Genomic DNA, 18241 nt, shown 5'->3' with positions numbered 1-18241 from the left:
CTTGCCTCGCTGGAACTTTGGAACGTTGGCAACAATGTCGGCGAAATTGTCGCCGCCCCTGATAATCAGGCGAACGCCCTTCGAAGTCGGCGTGGTCGAGGCCATGACGCATTGCCACCATGATTATAATTTCCATTAAGGCAATTTTGGAGGAGGACTGTCGTGGGATGAGCTGAGCTGAATCATATTGAAACAATTTGCATTGCAAGCAGTTAGTGCGAAAAGTTAAGCCGTACATTTAATACTTAAGATTTGAGTGGGAGAAGATAACTTTAGGATACAAAATGTGGCTTCCCAATGCCATAAGCAAGGGATATATTAATATTTAAGATATTTATAGATGCATTTGGGATTGCGGACAACGTTCATTGTTGTCGAATCGATCCTGAAACTTGTCAAAACATTTAAAAAGACGCCTAAGCGTATGTACATAAATCAAGACAGCAGCCAAATCCTAAGTCATCACGTCACGCATACGCCATGTGACCACAAGTTTCAGCTGGGCGGCAAACGAGCGTGCGTGTAAATGATTTAGCTGTCCGAAAAGTTTTGAGGCTTGAACACAGTCGAAAAATTTGGCAACGAACAAGCGAAAACTATGGAATATGCAAAGCATGTGCGGACAATTTGGTCATAACCTTTGACAGGCCATCCAAAAGGATTGTGGGGGCGTGGCCAAGGTAGGGATAAGTTTTGACAGAACCTGAAAAACGAGACATTGATGGGGCACTCTCCAGTTAACAACAAGATGTGATAAATACCGAAAAGTGCGCAGTCACTTTAAATGGCTAATCATTCCCAGCTACATGATGAATGTGGGAGAATGGGTGAAGTGAAGTGGTGTAGTGGATTGGATAGTTTTACCACAGCGATTTATTGCTGCTAGCTGCTGCTGAGGCAGTATTTTAATTAAATTTAATGCGCCATAAGCTTTAAATGCCACTTCTTCGTCCTAGAGCCTCCATAAAAGAAGCATTATTGCATGCGAGTGGGAGCTCCATGTGGGTGGCTTCTGAGGATGGTAGGAGATACCCATGTACATATAGTCGGGACTAACGCGGCTTTGTGGGCAATATTCCATCCCTTCGTTCTGCTCTTTTGCCGCTCATAAATAAGGGATTATGGATGGATCCACGCATTTAGTTCTCGGGATTGTCACTGCTCCAAGCCGCAAGCCCCACAAGAAGAACTTTCCCCCCGAAAACTGTGCAAGTCAGATCGACATTAATTTGTATATTAGTTTATATAATAAAAATGTGTTGATAATTCAGGATATGCCAACGGACTTTATGAGTGGTTCTAGATACTTTAGATACCTTTCAGATTATATGCACGAAATAAAATAAAACGATGTCAACCAATTTTCAACCGAATGTGGCCTCATTACGTTCAGTACCAATAAACTGATTTTGCATAGCTTTTATGTAAATGACATCTGTGCCTAGTTTGCAAAACTATTTTTGCCATTTCAACTCTGCTTTATCCGTTGTTTTCAATTCACATAATGCTGGCTAAACATTTTTGGATCGCTTCCAGCGCAATCTGGGCACAGGCAATTTAATTATGAATACTTATAATCGGTTTGTCCATAAATCTAATCAAGTGGGAAACATTTTCGTAACACCAAAATGTGGCATTTTGGGCAAGAATTGCGATAAAGGATAATAGCATAAAAGATAGTTTGACCCGTGTCGAATTCCCTTAATTGAAAGTGCAATTAGCAGAGCACAACTGGCAGCTATTTCCGGTCGAAGTTTAAGCCAGATAGTCTAGAAATTCGAGTGACTGAAGCATACGATGCGGATGTCTGAGGTGATTGTGACGGGGATAGAGCCAGCCAGGTTCGAGTAAATTAATCCACTTCCGTGGGTAAATCCACACAACAGGATGTACATATACTATACATATGTGAAGAATATCGATTCGACAGCCATGTGGACACATAACTATGCCAGCTCCGTACGCTTAATTGAAAATGAAGTGCAAAAGTTCCTTAAGCGGACAAACAAATGATGAAACCCAAATGGAAAGAGGGAAAACTGACTGAAAAAAAAATTTCAATTGATGACAATATGTAAAGATTGGACGCAATGTCAAATGGGCTCCATATGATTGGTAAATATAAGTACAGACCTGTTTTCCACTTTATTTTTTAAGTAGATGGGGCTACTTTTTTTTCCTATTTTACGAACTATGATCGATGAACTCAGAAAATTCAATCATACTCCACATCATACTTATCGAAGGCGGCAACAATAGATCGCCAGAAACATCAACTTCCTGCCTGCCTAGAAGTCTGGCAAGCTCCCGAACCGCATGGCGGAACGGGAAAAGGGACGTGCCAAAGACGACAGACGTTGGCAAGGCCGTTCCGATGTTTACCAATCCAAGCCGCAGATCCGCAAGGAGCGCCGCCACCCGCCACAGCCAAATCATCCTCATGAGAAGGACCAGCGACAAGATCGTCGGTTCTCAGAGGAGAAGCAATCCCTACCAGAAATTATAGTGGGGGGAAAGTACCGCTTGCTGAAGCGTATTGGAAACGGATCCTTCGGCGAACTTTTCCAGGCCGAGGGGCTCAAGTACCACGAGAAGGTGGCCATAAAGCTGGAGAGCTCCACGGTCAAGCACCCATTGCTGCCCCGCGAGGCCAGGATCTATGGCATCCTGCAGGGCGGACTGGGTATCCCGCATGTGAAGCACTATGCCACCGAGGGGGCGTATAATGTCATGGTGATGGACCTCCTGGGGCCCACGCTGGAAGATCTGCTCAACCTCTGCTCACGCTCCTTCAGCATGAAGACCACCCTGATGCTGGCCGAACAGATCCTGGCCCGCGTGGAGCTGCTCCACCGGAGATGCTTCATCCACCGGGACATCAAGCCGGACAACTTCCTGATGGGCCTGAACCGCCACCAGACTCAGGTGTACATGATTGACTTCGGACTGGCCAAGAAGTTCTACAGCCTGCGCACCCAGAAGCACATCGGCTACACGGAGAACCGGGACCTGGTAGGCACGGCCCGGTACGCCAGTGTGCGAGCCCATTACGCGGAGCAGAGTCGTCGGGATGACCTGGAGTCCGTGGGCTACCTGCTGCTCTACTTCCAGCGTGGTCGTCTTCCCTGGCAGGGAATCCGTGCTCACACGCAGGCCCAGAAGTACGAGAAGATAGCTGAGTACAAGGCCAACATCTCACTCCAGCAACTCTGCTCCGGCTTGCCTGTCGAGTTCTTCATGTACCTGAAGTACTGCCGCAAGCTGCACTTCGCCGAGAAGCCGGACTATGTGTATCTGCAGCAGCTGTTCAAGGTGCTCTTCCGGAACCAGTTCAAGGTGTACGACTTCCTCTTCGATTGGGTCGTTTTGAAGCGAGAGTCGCTGGAGCAACAATCGCAGCAAAAGGGTAGGGAAAGGGACAGGGGTGGAAAAAGGAACGGGGTGTTGCAGAAGGAGAGGCAGCGACACAAGGATAAGGGTAGGGATTGTGATACGCAGAGGTGTCGCATAAGGAATGGGGGAGATTTGTTTGAGATCGGGGAAAATGAAAGTACCACTGCCGTAGACCCAAACGAAGATAAGCCGCGGAACAAGAATGGCAAGGCCTGCTCCTGCAGCTACCACCTCCAGAAGCGCCTTCAGAATCGGGATACGAGGGCGCCTCTGATGACCGAGCGGAGGATCCTTTCGAGGGAGCAGGAGCAGGAGCTGGAGCTGGATCTGCGGGGGTCCCCCCAGATGCACTGTCTTTGATATTACGTTGTTTGTAAATGTCTCGCGTGATAATTAACTGCCGAGCAACTATATTTAGCATGACTTAACCATTTAACCAGCTCAGTTCTTTTGTTCGCCAAATCAACGTCTTGGGTAATTGGGAGAGCTCTTGGGCGCCCACAGAAGTCAACTGGCAGCCTGGCCAACAATGGGACCAACTTTGCGGGGCGTCCCACACGGCGAAATCGATACCGTGGCAACTGGGGGGATATAAAGGATAATGGAGGCTATGTGGGGCTATGCCACCAACATATCCTACACTGAAATAAGAAATGCGTTTTTATACAAAATTTAAATAGTCCGAACAAGAGTTCGTAGAATATAACGTAGAATTTACGCACAATATAATTTAAGTTAAGTTTGTTTTACTGTATCCTTAAGTTTGCTCTACTACAACCCTTTCTGTAGCTTTTCCTTTGCTGGCACCATTTGCTGCAGAGAATGAAAAAGTTGCCTGGAAAGTGTAACACACGCACACACACATTCGGTAGCCTGGGTATTAATAAAGGGGTTAATTATTGGCCCAGCCAGGACGCGTTACGAGATTCCTGACACGACTTCAGGATGTGTGTCTGGAGCGGGAGGAGATGGCTAGGACCCGAGGACATATAAATGACTCCCCCAGTGGCTTGGAAGGAAATAGGGTCATCGCAGCCGAGGCAAAGTAGTTTGCTCAGTCGCGCAGCAATAATGCGGACTTACGGGTCCAAGATATCCATCCTACGAGTAGCAGTCTGCAAGAACACACAGGCCAACTATTTTCTGGCCCAAAGCGCTTTGGCCCAAACCCCGAAACCGGCGGCATTGGCGACTTTGGGCTGGGCGTAAGGGTGCATAAATTTATAAATAGCTCCCCACGCCTGGGCCTACACTGAGCGAAAAACGAGGAATCATAATTAATGCTTAGCAAAACAGGGGATCAATTTAAGCTGACAGAAAGTGAAACTAAACTATTTTTAATTGTATTGTAATCTTCTCATAATAGAAAATATGGATTTATTCACTTTAATGATCGTGGCAATTGAAAAGATACTATGTAATAACATGTGAATGCAAACCCTGATAAATGTTATAGATCTAATTCTAATTATCCCTCAATCGCATTCAACTAGGATATATCTAAGCTTGGCAGATTTCGGGGGCTAATTGAACGAGCGAGTACAATTCATGCCCACTTAAAACCACCTTCTCGGCAGCTTTTCATTTAAAGTGCTTCTCTAAAAATAGTCTACGTTTACTCCCTGCAGACGGGTTTTCCCGTGTACGTAGAGCAGACGCTGCCACGCCCATTTAACATCCCAAGTTCTGCGATTCGAGGAGACAGGGTCCTTGTTCCTTGGGACTTCCACCCACGAAATACTCTGGGTAACTTTCCTAAGAAGTTGAATGCATGCCTAATGTCGAAATCCCTACACCACAAAAGAGCACACCCACACACACACACGCACAGCTCACACACACTCACACAGCACACGCACACTCATGTAAGCCCGGCCCACGCACTCATACGCTTTTCCGTTCACGTACACAACGCGCTGAAGCGTAAAAATATTTGCAAGCTTTGGCTTCGGCTTTCTCCTTTCTCCTTTCTCCATTCACCATTCTCTTTGAGCCGTCGCATTTCAAATTAAGTTAATTTTTTTCGTTGAACAAAATGGCTACAAATCTGTGTTTTATTTATAAGTGCCGCTGGCCGAGCGAGCAGACACATTACAGAAGGCAGTGAACTCGGTCATTCTGCGCTGATGGGTCCTCGATGAACTTCGGTGACATTCAAATTGGCCAGTTAACGAAATTGTGCAATTTGTGGGTCAATGGCAAGTGGCGATGGCAATCCGAATATCAAGTGGATGCGAGTGGACATGTGAGTGGGTCCAGCGGGACCATCATCCTTATGGGTGTCTAATGGGGATAACTGAGACTGGGGCAACGTTGCGTATGAGCAATATTGTCACTTTATGGTGTTGTGCGCTTGATTCTTGAATATTATTCGATATTGCTTATACCAATTCAAATTATTAGTAAATACTGGTATATTTTCCAAAGGAATAGGCTTATTATTTAAGATTTGAACTAAGCTTTCGATCGATCCCTTTTTACGGAATTGTGAATTTTAACGAACGCAAAAACTTTGCATGCTCACTTTAATTCAATTATGTCTTGCAATTAATTTCAAGAAAGCCTGGCTCATTAAATTAGTCACAAACGATTGCCATTTATAACAATTATTATTTAATCAGCGTTTCCAACATCTAGCAGCGCATTGCTGCTGGAAAACATTTTCGCCTTGTGGCAAAAATAAATGAGATGACAGGGTAATTAAAAATTTTTCATGTGTGGCAAACATTAATTATGCAGATGTGTAATTAAAGCGTATGCTTTCAATAAAGTCACTTCGCCAGAAATTGAGGAAATTGCGCTATTTCTAAGGAATCCGATTTTAAATTCTGGGCACAAATTCAATGCTTTAAGACCAACTATATTCTGAATCAAGCACCAACTTCATTTTCTTTTAATAGTCTGCAGAGGGGGCCAGGACGATTTAAGAAAGTAAAGCACTGTAGATAAATAAACAAATAAATTGGCGAACTACTAAGATAACTTCATAACTAAAAGAAAAACTTAGTACTTCACAATACAAAGATATTCAAATTATCAAGACTCAAATTTTGTATACTCGTAAGTCGTAGGAGTATATTAGATATAAACCAGAGCATAATCTAAAAGCTAGATGAACACGCAGTTCGAGCATTAATATTTACAATATATATATCCTTAATGAGGATTACAAGCTGAATCGATCTGCAAATGTCCGTCTGTCCGTCCGTTAAATTTTGGGCACATATATGGCAGCCGCTAGATGGAGCTCGTGTGCAATTTTGGATGATATTAATAAAAAAACTAAAATCTGAAAACATCTATAAAAGTAGCATCATAAATTACGATCAACTTTTTGCATTTAAGCTATAAGCTGTTAAAAATCGTTCTTTTTCGTTATGCTAGTATTTTGTTTTTCTTTTTTTTTGTGTTTTTGTGGCCCAAATTGACCGGCTAATATAGCCATAGCCGGCCCAGTACTTTGCCATCCACAGCAGAAGGCTGTACTGGTGGTCATAAATTATTCAATCGAAAATATGTTAAAAATTCACAGTAAATTATTTACGCCAGGGACCCTGTTCAGTGTACAAGGATATTTACTCGAAAGGCAGAGTGTACCATATATGAACGTTCGTACACTCGAAGGGCCCATTGATAACCTCAGAGGGGTTTCGGCCACATAAATTTAGCCATAAATTTGCCTACCCTCACAAACAGATACAAATACAGAAAGCACGGACACACACTACCCTCCCCCCACCCTCGCAACTTTCATTGCATAACTTTGTGGCACTGCTGTGGAGTGCACAGTGGTCAGGAGCATATTTGTTATGTTCTGGTCAATTAGAGTTGTCATTTTTATTTTGAAGGATAATCGCACTCTGCCTGAAGTGGTAAAGGACTATAGCATCCTTACTGCTAACTTTAAGAGCCTTTTCATTCTGTAGGTTTATAATTTTGCTCACTGTCGTTGCGAATGCGATGTTGCTGGGTCAGCAGCAGATGTCCAGGGAGTGTCCAGATGATGTGCTGCAGCAAATCAGTCAGCATGGCGAATGATTTGCCATGCCACGACGAGGCCAGCCACGTCGATGAGCAGACGACACGGCAGGGCACACGTGGCGTATGATTAATGCGTCTGGTGCGCGCTTAATGCTCTTAAGTGCACATAAATGATTGCAATTTCGCTCGTCCTGTTAATGCATCTAAAATCGCATTACGTGCAATCGGCATCAGCCATTCGACCAGAATTGACCAATCGACTCGGGGCAAAGGCAGTTCATTTAATTATGTGACCACGTTATTGTGTTGTGGTGCGACTGCAAATCAAAATGTGTCTTGGTTTTCCAGAAACAACGAATATCAGATATTGAATAAATCACTCACGGAAATCTATCGCATAAGTTATACTAAAGCTTTGCGAAAGCAACGAGCATTATCCTTGTGGGAAATGCGCATTGAATATTTTGTCAAAGGATTTGGCCACGTCCATCAATCGGAATCGCATTAGTATCGCTAGTCTAACGTGATTGGTTGAAATGAGATTTTATTTTCTGGTTTCTGGAGGTATATAAATGTGTAAGCTAAGCACTTTTAATATAGATAAACAGCACTTATCTTTAACTTTTTTTTTTTTTTTTTTTTGCTTTTCTTTTATTTATTGAATCTTCTTGTATAAGAACTAACAATAAGTTTAAAAATCTTAACTATAACAAGTATTTTTTGAACAGTTGTATTATTTTTCCAACTGTTCTATGATTAAGCGGCCCTAATAATTTATTCGCTGGGTTGGTAGGTCCTTTCGCTGGAGTCGGGAACGGCTGCTGAGCTGGATTAGACCTCGCGCTAGGTGGTTGGGGTGCGTGTAAAGCTTGCTATGGTATTTTTCCTTAAGTTCCGTGATTGCGTTGGTAACTGATGGGATATTTAAGTCTCTTTGGATGTTTTCACTCCGAACGTACCACGGTGCCCCAGTGATGGTTCTCAGGATCTTTGATTGTGCTCGCTGTATGATGTCAATATTGCTGTTGCTGGCATTGCCCCATAACTGTGAGCCATAGGTCCAGATAGGTTTCAATACAGAATTGTAGAGCAAGACCTTGTGGTCTAGGCTGAGCGGAGAACCAGAGTTGATGAGCCAGTGTAAGTTGTTGGCTTTGAGTTTAAGTTGGGTTTTTTTTGGCTTCAATGTGCCTGCGCCATGTGAGTCTTCTGTCAAGGTGTACTCCTAGGTATGCTACCTCATCTGCTTTCGGGAGTGGTATGTTGTTCAACAAGAGCGGAGGACAGTCTTGTCTGTTTAGCGTAAACGTCACGTGCTTGCATTTTTGCTCGTTTACTTTTATTCGCCAGTCAGAGAGCCACTTCTCAATGTCGATGAGGTACAGTGCCAACTGTGCTGTGGCTTGGATAGGGGACCTTGAACGGCTAAGGATAGCTGTGTCGTCGGCAAATGTGGATACCGTTAAGCGACTATTTGTAGGGATGTCGGCTGTATATATGAGGTATAATGTTGGCCCAAGAACGCTGCCTTGGGGGACTCCAGCCTCAATTGTATGATCAGTGGAAGTGGCAGTGTTGCACCGCACTGCAAACTTTCTGTTATAGAGGTAAGACTTTAGAAGTTTGTGTGTGCTTTCGGGTAGGGATGTTTTAATTTTAAACATTAGGCCGTCGAGCCAGACTCTGTCGAATGCTTGGGATACGTCTAAAAATACTGCTGTACAGTATTCGCGATATTCAAATGCAGTTCTTATTTCCGTTGTAATACGATTCACCTGTTCAATGGTTCCATGGCTTTCGCGAAATCCAAATTGGTGGGCTGGGATTATATTGTGGTATATCAGATGTTGATTAAGTCGGATCAGCAGGCATTTTTCAAATAGTTTCGAAATACATGAGAGTAGACTTATTGGTCTGTAAGATGAAGCGACTGTGTGGTTCTTACCAGGCTTTGGAATCATTATGATAATCGACCTCTTCCATCGTTGTGGAAAGTAACCATCTTTATCCATCTTATCTTTAACTGTCACCAATTAATTATATGTACGTTAATAATTTATGAGAAAAGTAGTCGTTTTTGGAAGGTTTCTACCAGCATTTATGTGTTAAAATGATTTAAATAATTTAGTAGTGGCTTAAAATAAAATTGATTGTGTAGTGTGTAGCATATTCAAAATACATATGAAAAGATTCTTAAATAAGAACACAATTAAAAAGGTTTATTGGGTGTTTAACTGTAAGAACCGCCTTGAATTAAATGGGATTTTTTAAATAACTTTTTTTAATGATGAATTGGTTTGTGTCCTATTTGGTATTATTTTAATTTATAATAAAATAATAAAATTTCCAATTTAAACTAAAATCATTATTAAGTACTAGGAAAGTGCCTCGACTATCATATACCCGTTATTTATTTTGTAAGAGTTAGAGGGAGAGACTTTGAAATACGTTAGAAAAATCGTTATCTTAAAAAGAAATAGGGGCGTTAGAGTAGGCGTGGCAATTTTCTTCAATCAAGCTCTTCTATACAAGCCAGTGTATACTTATAGGCTCGGTTATTCCTTCTACATGGTACATACTATTCACCAAATCTAGTATACCCTGAGTGGTTACAAGAGTATGGAAAGAGTATACGAAGAGTGTGGCAATTTGTAGTTTCCTCTCTTTACATTAATTATAAATAGCATTTTTGAAAAGTTACTAGCTTAATTAGGATTCACACACCTGCCATTGAGAACTGTGAATATTTAAATAGAAAATGGGGCGGTTCGACAAGGTCTTCGGTCCGATTAGAAAAACGATTTCAATGCTTCCCTGATCCCCTATCAAATTTCATTAATTTGGTTGTAGGATGAGATCCATTTTGGGTTTCAAAGAGCTTAACTCAAGGCGACAGATTTACTTACCGCGTTCTTACGCCAACCGATTTTATTTGCCCAACTGAACCCAATTTACTGGGCACACTGTATTTTGCGGCCTTAACTTATTAGCTAATTAGTCAAATATTTGCGCTCTAATCGCACAGTTAATATTCACCACTAAATCATCGCATGAGCCCGGTCTAAGTGGCCCAAAAAAAACCATTTGATTCGCTCAAGCGTCTTTGATTGATGCGCTAATTGAACATTTAGTCGCAAAGGCAAGGCAAATATTGATTTTATTGACACATCTATCAGGCTCATCGGCCAACAGCCAACGAGGAACAGGCAGGGAGAAAGTTTGTGTAAAGTTTCCATGTTGTTGCTGAGCTTGTTTTGTTTTATTTATTATTTTACTCAGCGCCACCGCACATTTGCTCTTTGACGGAGGACTGCCACATACCGCTTTTCCCACGGAAAAGCCCCAATCTGTGTGTGCGCGTGTGTGTGTGTGTTTGCCAAAGCGCTTGGCCATTAAACCAATTTTCAGGCTAACATAAAGTGGACAAAAGGGAAATCGTAAAAAAGGCTGGGGAAAAAAACTGAATTTTTTTCTGAACTTCGCTGAAAACGGTATCTCGGGAAACTCGAAAGGAACTTTGAAAAGTTTGTACAACTTTGTAGTATAAAATCCAAAATGATTTGGTCGACTTTTGCGCATTTTGCATAAACATTTCAACAAGTTAAGCGAATACAATATACTAGATATATATGCCAAAACATAATTTACGTAAATTTTATTTTCTTTAAGCCATTACAGAAGAAATAAATATAAATATGCTACTAATTGCACAAGTAAGAATGGTTATTTTACACATAAGTTACAAATAATGTGGTTTTGATAACATTACTCAGTGATATTTAAAGCAAAATGATGGTGTATATTGTAGGGTATACAGAGGCCCATTTAATCTAATTTGTTGTCCCGTTGGCTATGTTCTTTTTAAGTTTTCGACAACAAAAAATATCCGAGGGCTTCAATTTCTTGCGCAAGGGATGACCCTTTTTAATTGCTCAAACATTTAGGCACTTTCACTCTGTGTTCTACAAAAAGGGCTCCATAAAAATAAAAGAGCTGCATAGCTTAAATTAGTTGAGTTCTAGGGGAAAGGGTAATAATATGACAGGTGTGTGGGTGGAAGGATCTAGAACCCTGTCATTTCTCTTTGTCCTGTTAATTGCCACTGATTGCCAACATAGCGATATCCTGAACAAATAATTCTCAGTCGATTTTGGTAAAGAATATGGCTTATCGACAGCTGTTGTTGCTTTCCAATGTCCCCAGTTTTGATTGTAAAAATTGATGGGGTGCTTCTTCTCAGGTGATGTTTCATTATATTCATTATATAACTTCATTATATAACTTAATTATACTCTGACATTTCACAGGACCCATTTCCTGGTGATAAATAGCTTTAGATGACTCAAGCAATTTGAATTAATTAACTTGCTTAGTCCAATCGCCATTATTCCATTAACACAAACTCATTTTGGCAAGCTGCATTATATGCATTGTCAAAGTGCTGGGAATAGGATTTAGTGGCTAAAGGACATTATCCGCTTGCGTAATCCGAATAATGAGCTCGCCAGCCAAGCCCGAAGTCGATTCAATTGCGTTGAAATTGAACGCATTGAATCAGCTTAAAATGTTCTACCATCGAAAGCTGCTAAGAGGCTTTGGATTAGCTTACAAGGACATTTGGATACCAATTATATCGCTCAGTTCGGATGAGTTTTGTGCTTACAAAGGAGTTGTTTTCAGGACTACCATGTAGTGTGTATCCTTTCGGCTAATGGATAGCCTGCAAGTTTGAAGAGAGTCCTTTTCCACTTAACTTTATGCACTCCATTTGCAAATGTACTTTTTGGCTCGCCGCACATTTGGCCGAGCTCCAGCTCGTTTTTTGGCCAAACTGCCTACTTTTTTGGGGAATTAATAACATTAAAAGCTGCACCTGGATTCTTCGGCAAACAGTGCGACAGCATAATTTCGAATGCAAATACACAGATGGCTGGCAAGGATGCGGCCTCAAAGGTTATGTCATGCCGACTATGCTCCGTCTACCAATTTGCATGTCTATTTCAATGTCTATATAGCAAGTGCAGAGTGGGAAACAAAAGAGTCTGGCGAAAACTGCAATTTGCGAGACAACAGCAATTACAGAAATAAATATCCCTTCCCCTCACTCTAATGGCACTCAAAAGATGTTCGAGGATGTTCCACGATAGACACCATGCCCAAACTCCTCACTTCCAGGGGATTCCCCTTACTAACAGCCTTGCTAACAGCCCTGCTCTGAATTAATTGCACTTTCAGGGGTTTTCCTGTTTGCAACTAGCATGCCATAATAGCAAAGTAAATTATACACACCGGTGGATAATAACCAACCATTTAAATACTAACTCTTTTCTACGATTGCTCCTGGTGATTAAGAGGCCTACGTGGGCGTGAGGTACTTAGATTTAAGCACTTTATATGGCACGAAGACACATGCTGGGAAACACAATACATCTATCTGGCTATAAGGATACCACCACACACCTTGCTAGTGGAAAAGTTTTGGCTCAAATTCTATTGCATCTGCAATCGCATGTGTGGGCTTCGTGTGTTTGAATTGCTGATCAAAAAGGCAAACTCAGAGCGTGTTCCTATCATACATTTCATTCTCCTCGATGCGATTTCATCTGGGGGTTGAGCAACTTTGGCTTGGAAAGTGCGGAAAACGAAACATTCGCAAATAAGTTTCTAGTATAGTTGGACAAGTTTCTTCTTTCTGCTAAACTTCCTGGTGTCCTGCAGCGACAACAGACTGCTCCAGAGCTTCCAAGTGGAGGATGTGCAGCTGCTGTTGGGGGTGGAGAACTCGACCTCGGCGCACTAATGAGATTAAAATGAAATGGACATAAACTTAATTCCATTTGAGATATTGCTGGAAGAGATCGAAGATCGCAGCGAACTTAAGAATTGGATGGGTTATAATCAAATGAAATATCTATTCCTTGCCAGCCTACAAACTCGAGCCTGGATGAGTTTTCCTGCTCAGTTTATACTTTAATTAAGCTAAAAGTCAATGGATTACCTATCTACCACTTTAGTATTTACATGTTGAGTAAGTGAACTGGAAGAGGTGCAAATTCTGCATCGTATCGAAATGACAATTCATTAGTTGACCTCTTCAAATAACCAATATTTCGAGGACTGGGGGGCAACCAGGACTCAGGGATTCCCAGATGAAAGTGTTCGTTGGAATTTGGGGCTAAACGAGGCGAACCTTCGTTGCGAAATGGCAACATAGCTGCTGTCAATTTCAGTTGGATTTTGCCAAAGTTTTCGGAATTGAAATTCCTCGCAGCAATTAGAATTTCTATTTCTGCCATGATTTCTCATGAAAATTTCAGACCAGGGATTCTGCGAGTGGCAAGCAGCCTTACCAGCTCACCATCTTTCAATTAAATGGGGGCACAAGCGGATTCCTCCCACTCCAAGGACCACCAGTTCACCAGTTCTTTGTTTCTTTGGCCACGTACCTAATTTCGCTCATAATTTCCCATGTACTGACCCCCAGAAACTCCGTGTAAGCTGTCCAAGATTAATGACCTTTCCCACTCGCCGACGGCAGCCGCCTGTGCGGATATTTTTATGTGTGTATATTTTAATTATTAATGCATAAATTATGATTTACACAAGCTGTGGTCGCTGAGTGGCCCACAAAGCCGGAAAAAAAACGGTATGCGACCACGAGAAGAACGGGAAAACGGCAAAAGTTGGCCAGAACTAGCCTCTACTAACCTGATTTCGCCTTCGCTGTTGCTGCTGCTGCTGCAATGTTGCTGCGGTGCTGATGCTGCTGCTGCTGCTGCCACTTCCGGTGCTCCTCCCACACTCGCGCTGTCTCACTCGCACAACATGAACAACAACTGGGATCAGTTAATCCATCATCATTATGATTTTCTTATTGTGGTGCCGCTCTTAGTTAAGTTTAGTGGAGGAAAACACTTTTTCAGTTTCACTTCTCGGGTTGTGCTGTTGGCTTATTTTCGGGGCGATTTTTTGCAAACTTTCTACTCATTTTGGCAGCAACATAATATCCTTTATGTTCTGTTTCCAGCTTCGCCTTACTCTATGTACATGTGTTTCTGGCACTTTTGAAAAGGCATTTACAGTCCGGGCATACTCGTATCTATTGTTTCTTAGCCATCCCGCGCGACTCGTCTGCTGCGAAATTCTCGTAATTAGCTGCTGCGACTACAGTACAGTGAGTACAACAACAAGTGGCCACTCCGCCCTGTCTTTATAGCCTAATGCAAATTTAATTGCGGTTCACCCCTCCCAACCCATCGCCCACAATGGAAATGTGCTGTACTTGCCAATGGATTTTTGCGGTTACATTTTGAGACCTTATCATGTTTCTGCTGCCCCAATTTGCCACGCCCAGCACGCACACACAGCCGCCCGCTGAGCCAGACTATCCTATCCGATTGCCTCTCCAGCACTTTTCCGCCCACTTTCCCCATTCCGCCCGCCAGGCCGCTTTCCTGCTGGTGAAAACTTTCAGCTTATTTCTGGAATTGCCGCTTTTGCTGTTGCTATTGCCTTTAATGAGCTTCCTCCTGATTGTGGCTGAAATGGGAAAGCCATGCAGCTTCCGACTCCAAATGGCACTGCCTAGAACGGCACCTGAGGGAACAAGGTGCACTGCCTTTATACAGGTGACATGAAGCACATCTGACTATCGGCTTTTAAGGATGTCGTAGGTAGAGGGATACAACTGCCAACTGCAAATGTCTCCAATACAGGCTTTTAATGAATGGAAGATTTACTTCTGCACCATTAAAAGCTGGTAAGAAAAGTATCTGACTGCGTTCATTTTATTATTTAAGGCTTTCTTTGTTTATATAGAAACTATAACTATAATTGAAGTTGATTGTGCAATAATTGTTGGGTACATTTTGAAATGAAAATAATTATAGATTTTATAAGTATAAGTAAGTATTTAATAAGTAAATTGATTTAAAAAGGTATTTGTCTAGTTATTTATTCATTCCAAAGTTATTTCTACAGAATCTAACTGTCTATAAACAATCAAACGTAAGCTGAGTTCATATTCTTTCGAGACATGCTGTAGTCCGTGAAAAGTTTCACCAAATTGAAAATAAATGTACTATAATGTTCTTCAACGCAGTTACTAATCGCCTTCCTTTGAGTGGATCACCCAATAAAAACTGTCCGCCGCCCAAACTGACCCTCAATGGTTCATTGGACAATGAGGTTCCGCACTTCTTCGATAACCCTTGGCACCCAATAATAATCATTTTGCCGAGACTTCGAGAACAGCTCCCCCCCCCCCCCCCCCCCCCCCACCCAACCCCCCACACACACACACACACTCCTTAACTCGGGTGCAACAGTGCGTATGCGTTATCCAAAGTTTGAACAACAGTTGTGGCGATTGCGGGGCACAGCGAGTGCTGTTGTCCTTGCCAGCTGATGGACGCCTGGCCTAGCAGCTGTTATCACATCCTAATGCTAATGCGATTTTCATTGCTGGTGCTGTATCGGTGGCATTATCTCCCCACTCCCCACTACCATACCCGGGACTCGAAATTCATAGCATTCTGATGGCAGCTGTCTGGCGCTAAAGATGCCGAAGCCTTTGGCCGTCTTCAGATGCTGCTGCCGATGATGAGGATGATGGCTTATGTAACTAGTGCTGCATAAATCCGAGAACACACACACACACGCGCGCAAGTGGCGTGGGCAGAGGCCCACGAAATGCTTGTGTTTGATGTTTTGCCTATGTCCTGGCTGCTCCTCATTCCCAAACTAGTCAAACTGAGGCTTTTCGTGTTTTTTCGCTCGCCCCAGACATCATATCCTTTCTGTTCGAGTGTGTATGTGGGGCAGTTGTGTGTCTGCAGCAGTGGTAATTCTTTTGGCGCACGAGATGCTGCGTGCCTCTAACACTAACAAGCCAGCAGCAAAAGAACTAGAACCGAAGGAGTGGACCTTTGTCGTTGTCTGACTTCAAGTGGGCGGAGGGCGATGATGAGGTCCTTGGACCACACACTGGCACTGGCACCAGCACTCACACTCACACTCACATCCACGTTTGTTTCACCTCACTACCTTCACAAACTCGCGTTCCCCTAGAATTGGCCCGGTTCGGCTGGCTTTGCCTTGGGTTTTGGCTTCTGGCAGCGAACTGGCTTGCGAATCTGCTGGCGGATGCTGCTCTCGGTGCTGTTCATCTCCCGTCGATGGACCATGTTTGACTGGCTCCCAATCGAAGCCATTGGCTGCCTTTCGTCGCCACGCTCGCTTCGTCCTGGCCAAAACGCGGATCCCGTAACAGTGTCTGTGGTTGCTGCTGTGCTGCTCTCCTCTGCCCTGCTCTCCTCTCCTCTGCTCACTTCTTATACGAATCTCTGCAAAGAGCAAGGAACGAGTCCTCCGAGAGAGAGAGAGAGAGCACTCAGATGGCGAGGCACTGCTCTTGTTGCATTTCACAGGCTCAACGAGCCACAGATAATGCACGTGAGTTGCCGGGGCTGCCAGATGGTTCCGATTTTTATGCCTACCTTTAAATATAAAATGGGAAATGTCCTTAAAAATTAAATCATAGGATCACTATCCGGAGTCGACATGTTTGTTTGTCCGTATGTTCGTATGAAAATAAAATCTAGCAAGACACTTAAAACTAAGCATTCAAATTTTAGAGATGTCAATGCCCACAAATGTCAAGCTCACTAGTTTGAAAAATGCTTAGATTTCATTTCATCTCATATACATATTTCATATGATTATTATAGGTTCTATTAATACTACTTCTAAGCCAACTTATATCGATATTCCAACAATAATTTTTTTTTTATTCTTCCGCAAGGAATATAGGCATATTTAATGCACCTCATGCTTTTACATAATTGCCGAAAGAGTGGCAACTCCTTCCACAGCGTCTCTTATAATTTTAAACTCTGCTCTACTCTCGCTATCTGAGATTTAACTCTCCTTGCGCATGCTCTCGCGTGGGAGAACAACTTCGAGTTTCGGGCAGAAGGATAACAATGAAAGCACTCCAACGGAACGAACACCCTACATACAAATATAGAACACCACAAGACCAAAACTCGTTTAGTCGCCGCGTTGACAACTTTGTGGCAGGTGGCAAACAAACAAACCTCACACTAGTCCTGAATGTCCTTTATGCGGACAGCTGTGTGGGCGGGGATCCTGCTGCAATTGCATTGTGGAAGGCAAATGCAGTCTCTTGGTGGGGCTGTTGTCTGAGCATTGACCTGCTTAGACAGCTGAGAGATTTACAACTCCGCTATAACTCCTGGCCGTGCTGCAGTTCTGGGAATGGGAGCAGCGGCATTAAATGGCAAATAAATCTAAAGTTAAACTTTTGACACTGTCTCGGCGAGGAGCCACAAAGGCACTTCCTTCCGACTCCCTCGACTTCCGGTTGGAATCTGTCGCCCTGTCAGCGGCAACTGAAGAAGTGACACTGGCACACAGACAAGTGCACTGAGAGAAAATGGGTGGGTCATAACTCAGAAAATACTAATAATTTCTGTTGAAAAATATTTAACAATTTAAAACATATGTCATAAAGTATGAGCATAAATTTTTTATGATGCTTAAGCATTCGTTAAGTATATATATACCGCAGTAAATACATTAGGACATTTCCTTTTCTCATTATTAAAATTATATTTTCAGTTATATCTTTTGAAACTAAACTGGCAATATACAAACTTTCTGTCTCAAAATTCTTTCTGATATTGTACAAAAGTAATTTCTCCAAGTGTACCACCGTGCGATGTATAAGGATTGGATTTATGAGCGCCCAGCACCTCTTCCGAAATCTTATAAAACTCGGGAATAAATAATAATAATTCTTGCGCTTTTCGCTGTTGTTCGCATTTCCCGCATTTCTCAGCCATTC

General features: G+C 42.7%; 1 protein-coding gene and 2 long non-coding RNA genes across 3 annotated transcripts; 1 reads left to right on the top strand and 2 right to left on the bottom strand.

Moving 5' to 3' along the window:
- Window positions 1–2238: 2238 nt before the first annotated feature.
- Window positions 2239–3829, top strand: LOC6613944 (casein kinase I). Its single transcript, XM_032722958.1, has one exon. It carries the CDS (start codon window positions 2317–2319, stop codon window positions 3751–3753), a length of 1437 nt encoding a protein of 478 aa, XP_032578849.1. The 5' UTR covers window positions 2239–2316; the 3' UTR covers window positions 3754–3829.
- Window positions 3830–9165: 5336 nt separating this feature from the next.
- On the bottom strand, window positions 9166–13484 carry LOC116801524. The gene is made up of 3 exons (XR_004362072.1): window positions 10281–13484; window positions 9320–9397; window positions 9166–9193 (listed from the first exon to the last, which is right to left on the bottom strand). It is a non-coding gene; the product is annotated as an uncharacterized LOC116801524 (long non-coding RNA).
- An 18-nt stretch (window positions 13485–13502) lies between these two features.
- Window positions 13503–17815, bottom strand: LOC116801523. Its single transcript, XR_004362071.1, has 3 exons — window positions 17472–17815; window positions 16389–16871; window positions 13503–14508 (listed from the first exon to the last, which is right to left on the bottom strand). It is a non-coding gene; the product is annotated as an uncharacterized LOC116801523 (long non-coding RNA).
- Between the last annotated feature and the right edge of the window lie 426 nt (window positions 17816–18241).

The sequence above is a fragment of the Drosophila sechellia genome, chromosome 3R, assembly GCF_004382195.2.
Source record: "Drosophila sechellia strain sech25 chromosome 3R, ASM438219v1, whole genome shotgun sequence".
Taxonomy (NCBI): domain Eukaryota; kingdom Metazoa; phylum Arthropoda; class Insecta; order Diptera; family Drosophilidae; genus Drosophila; species Drosophila sechellia.
Note: the sequence above shows the minus strand (reverse complement) of the source record. Positions and strands in the feature narration are given on the sequence as shown.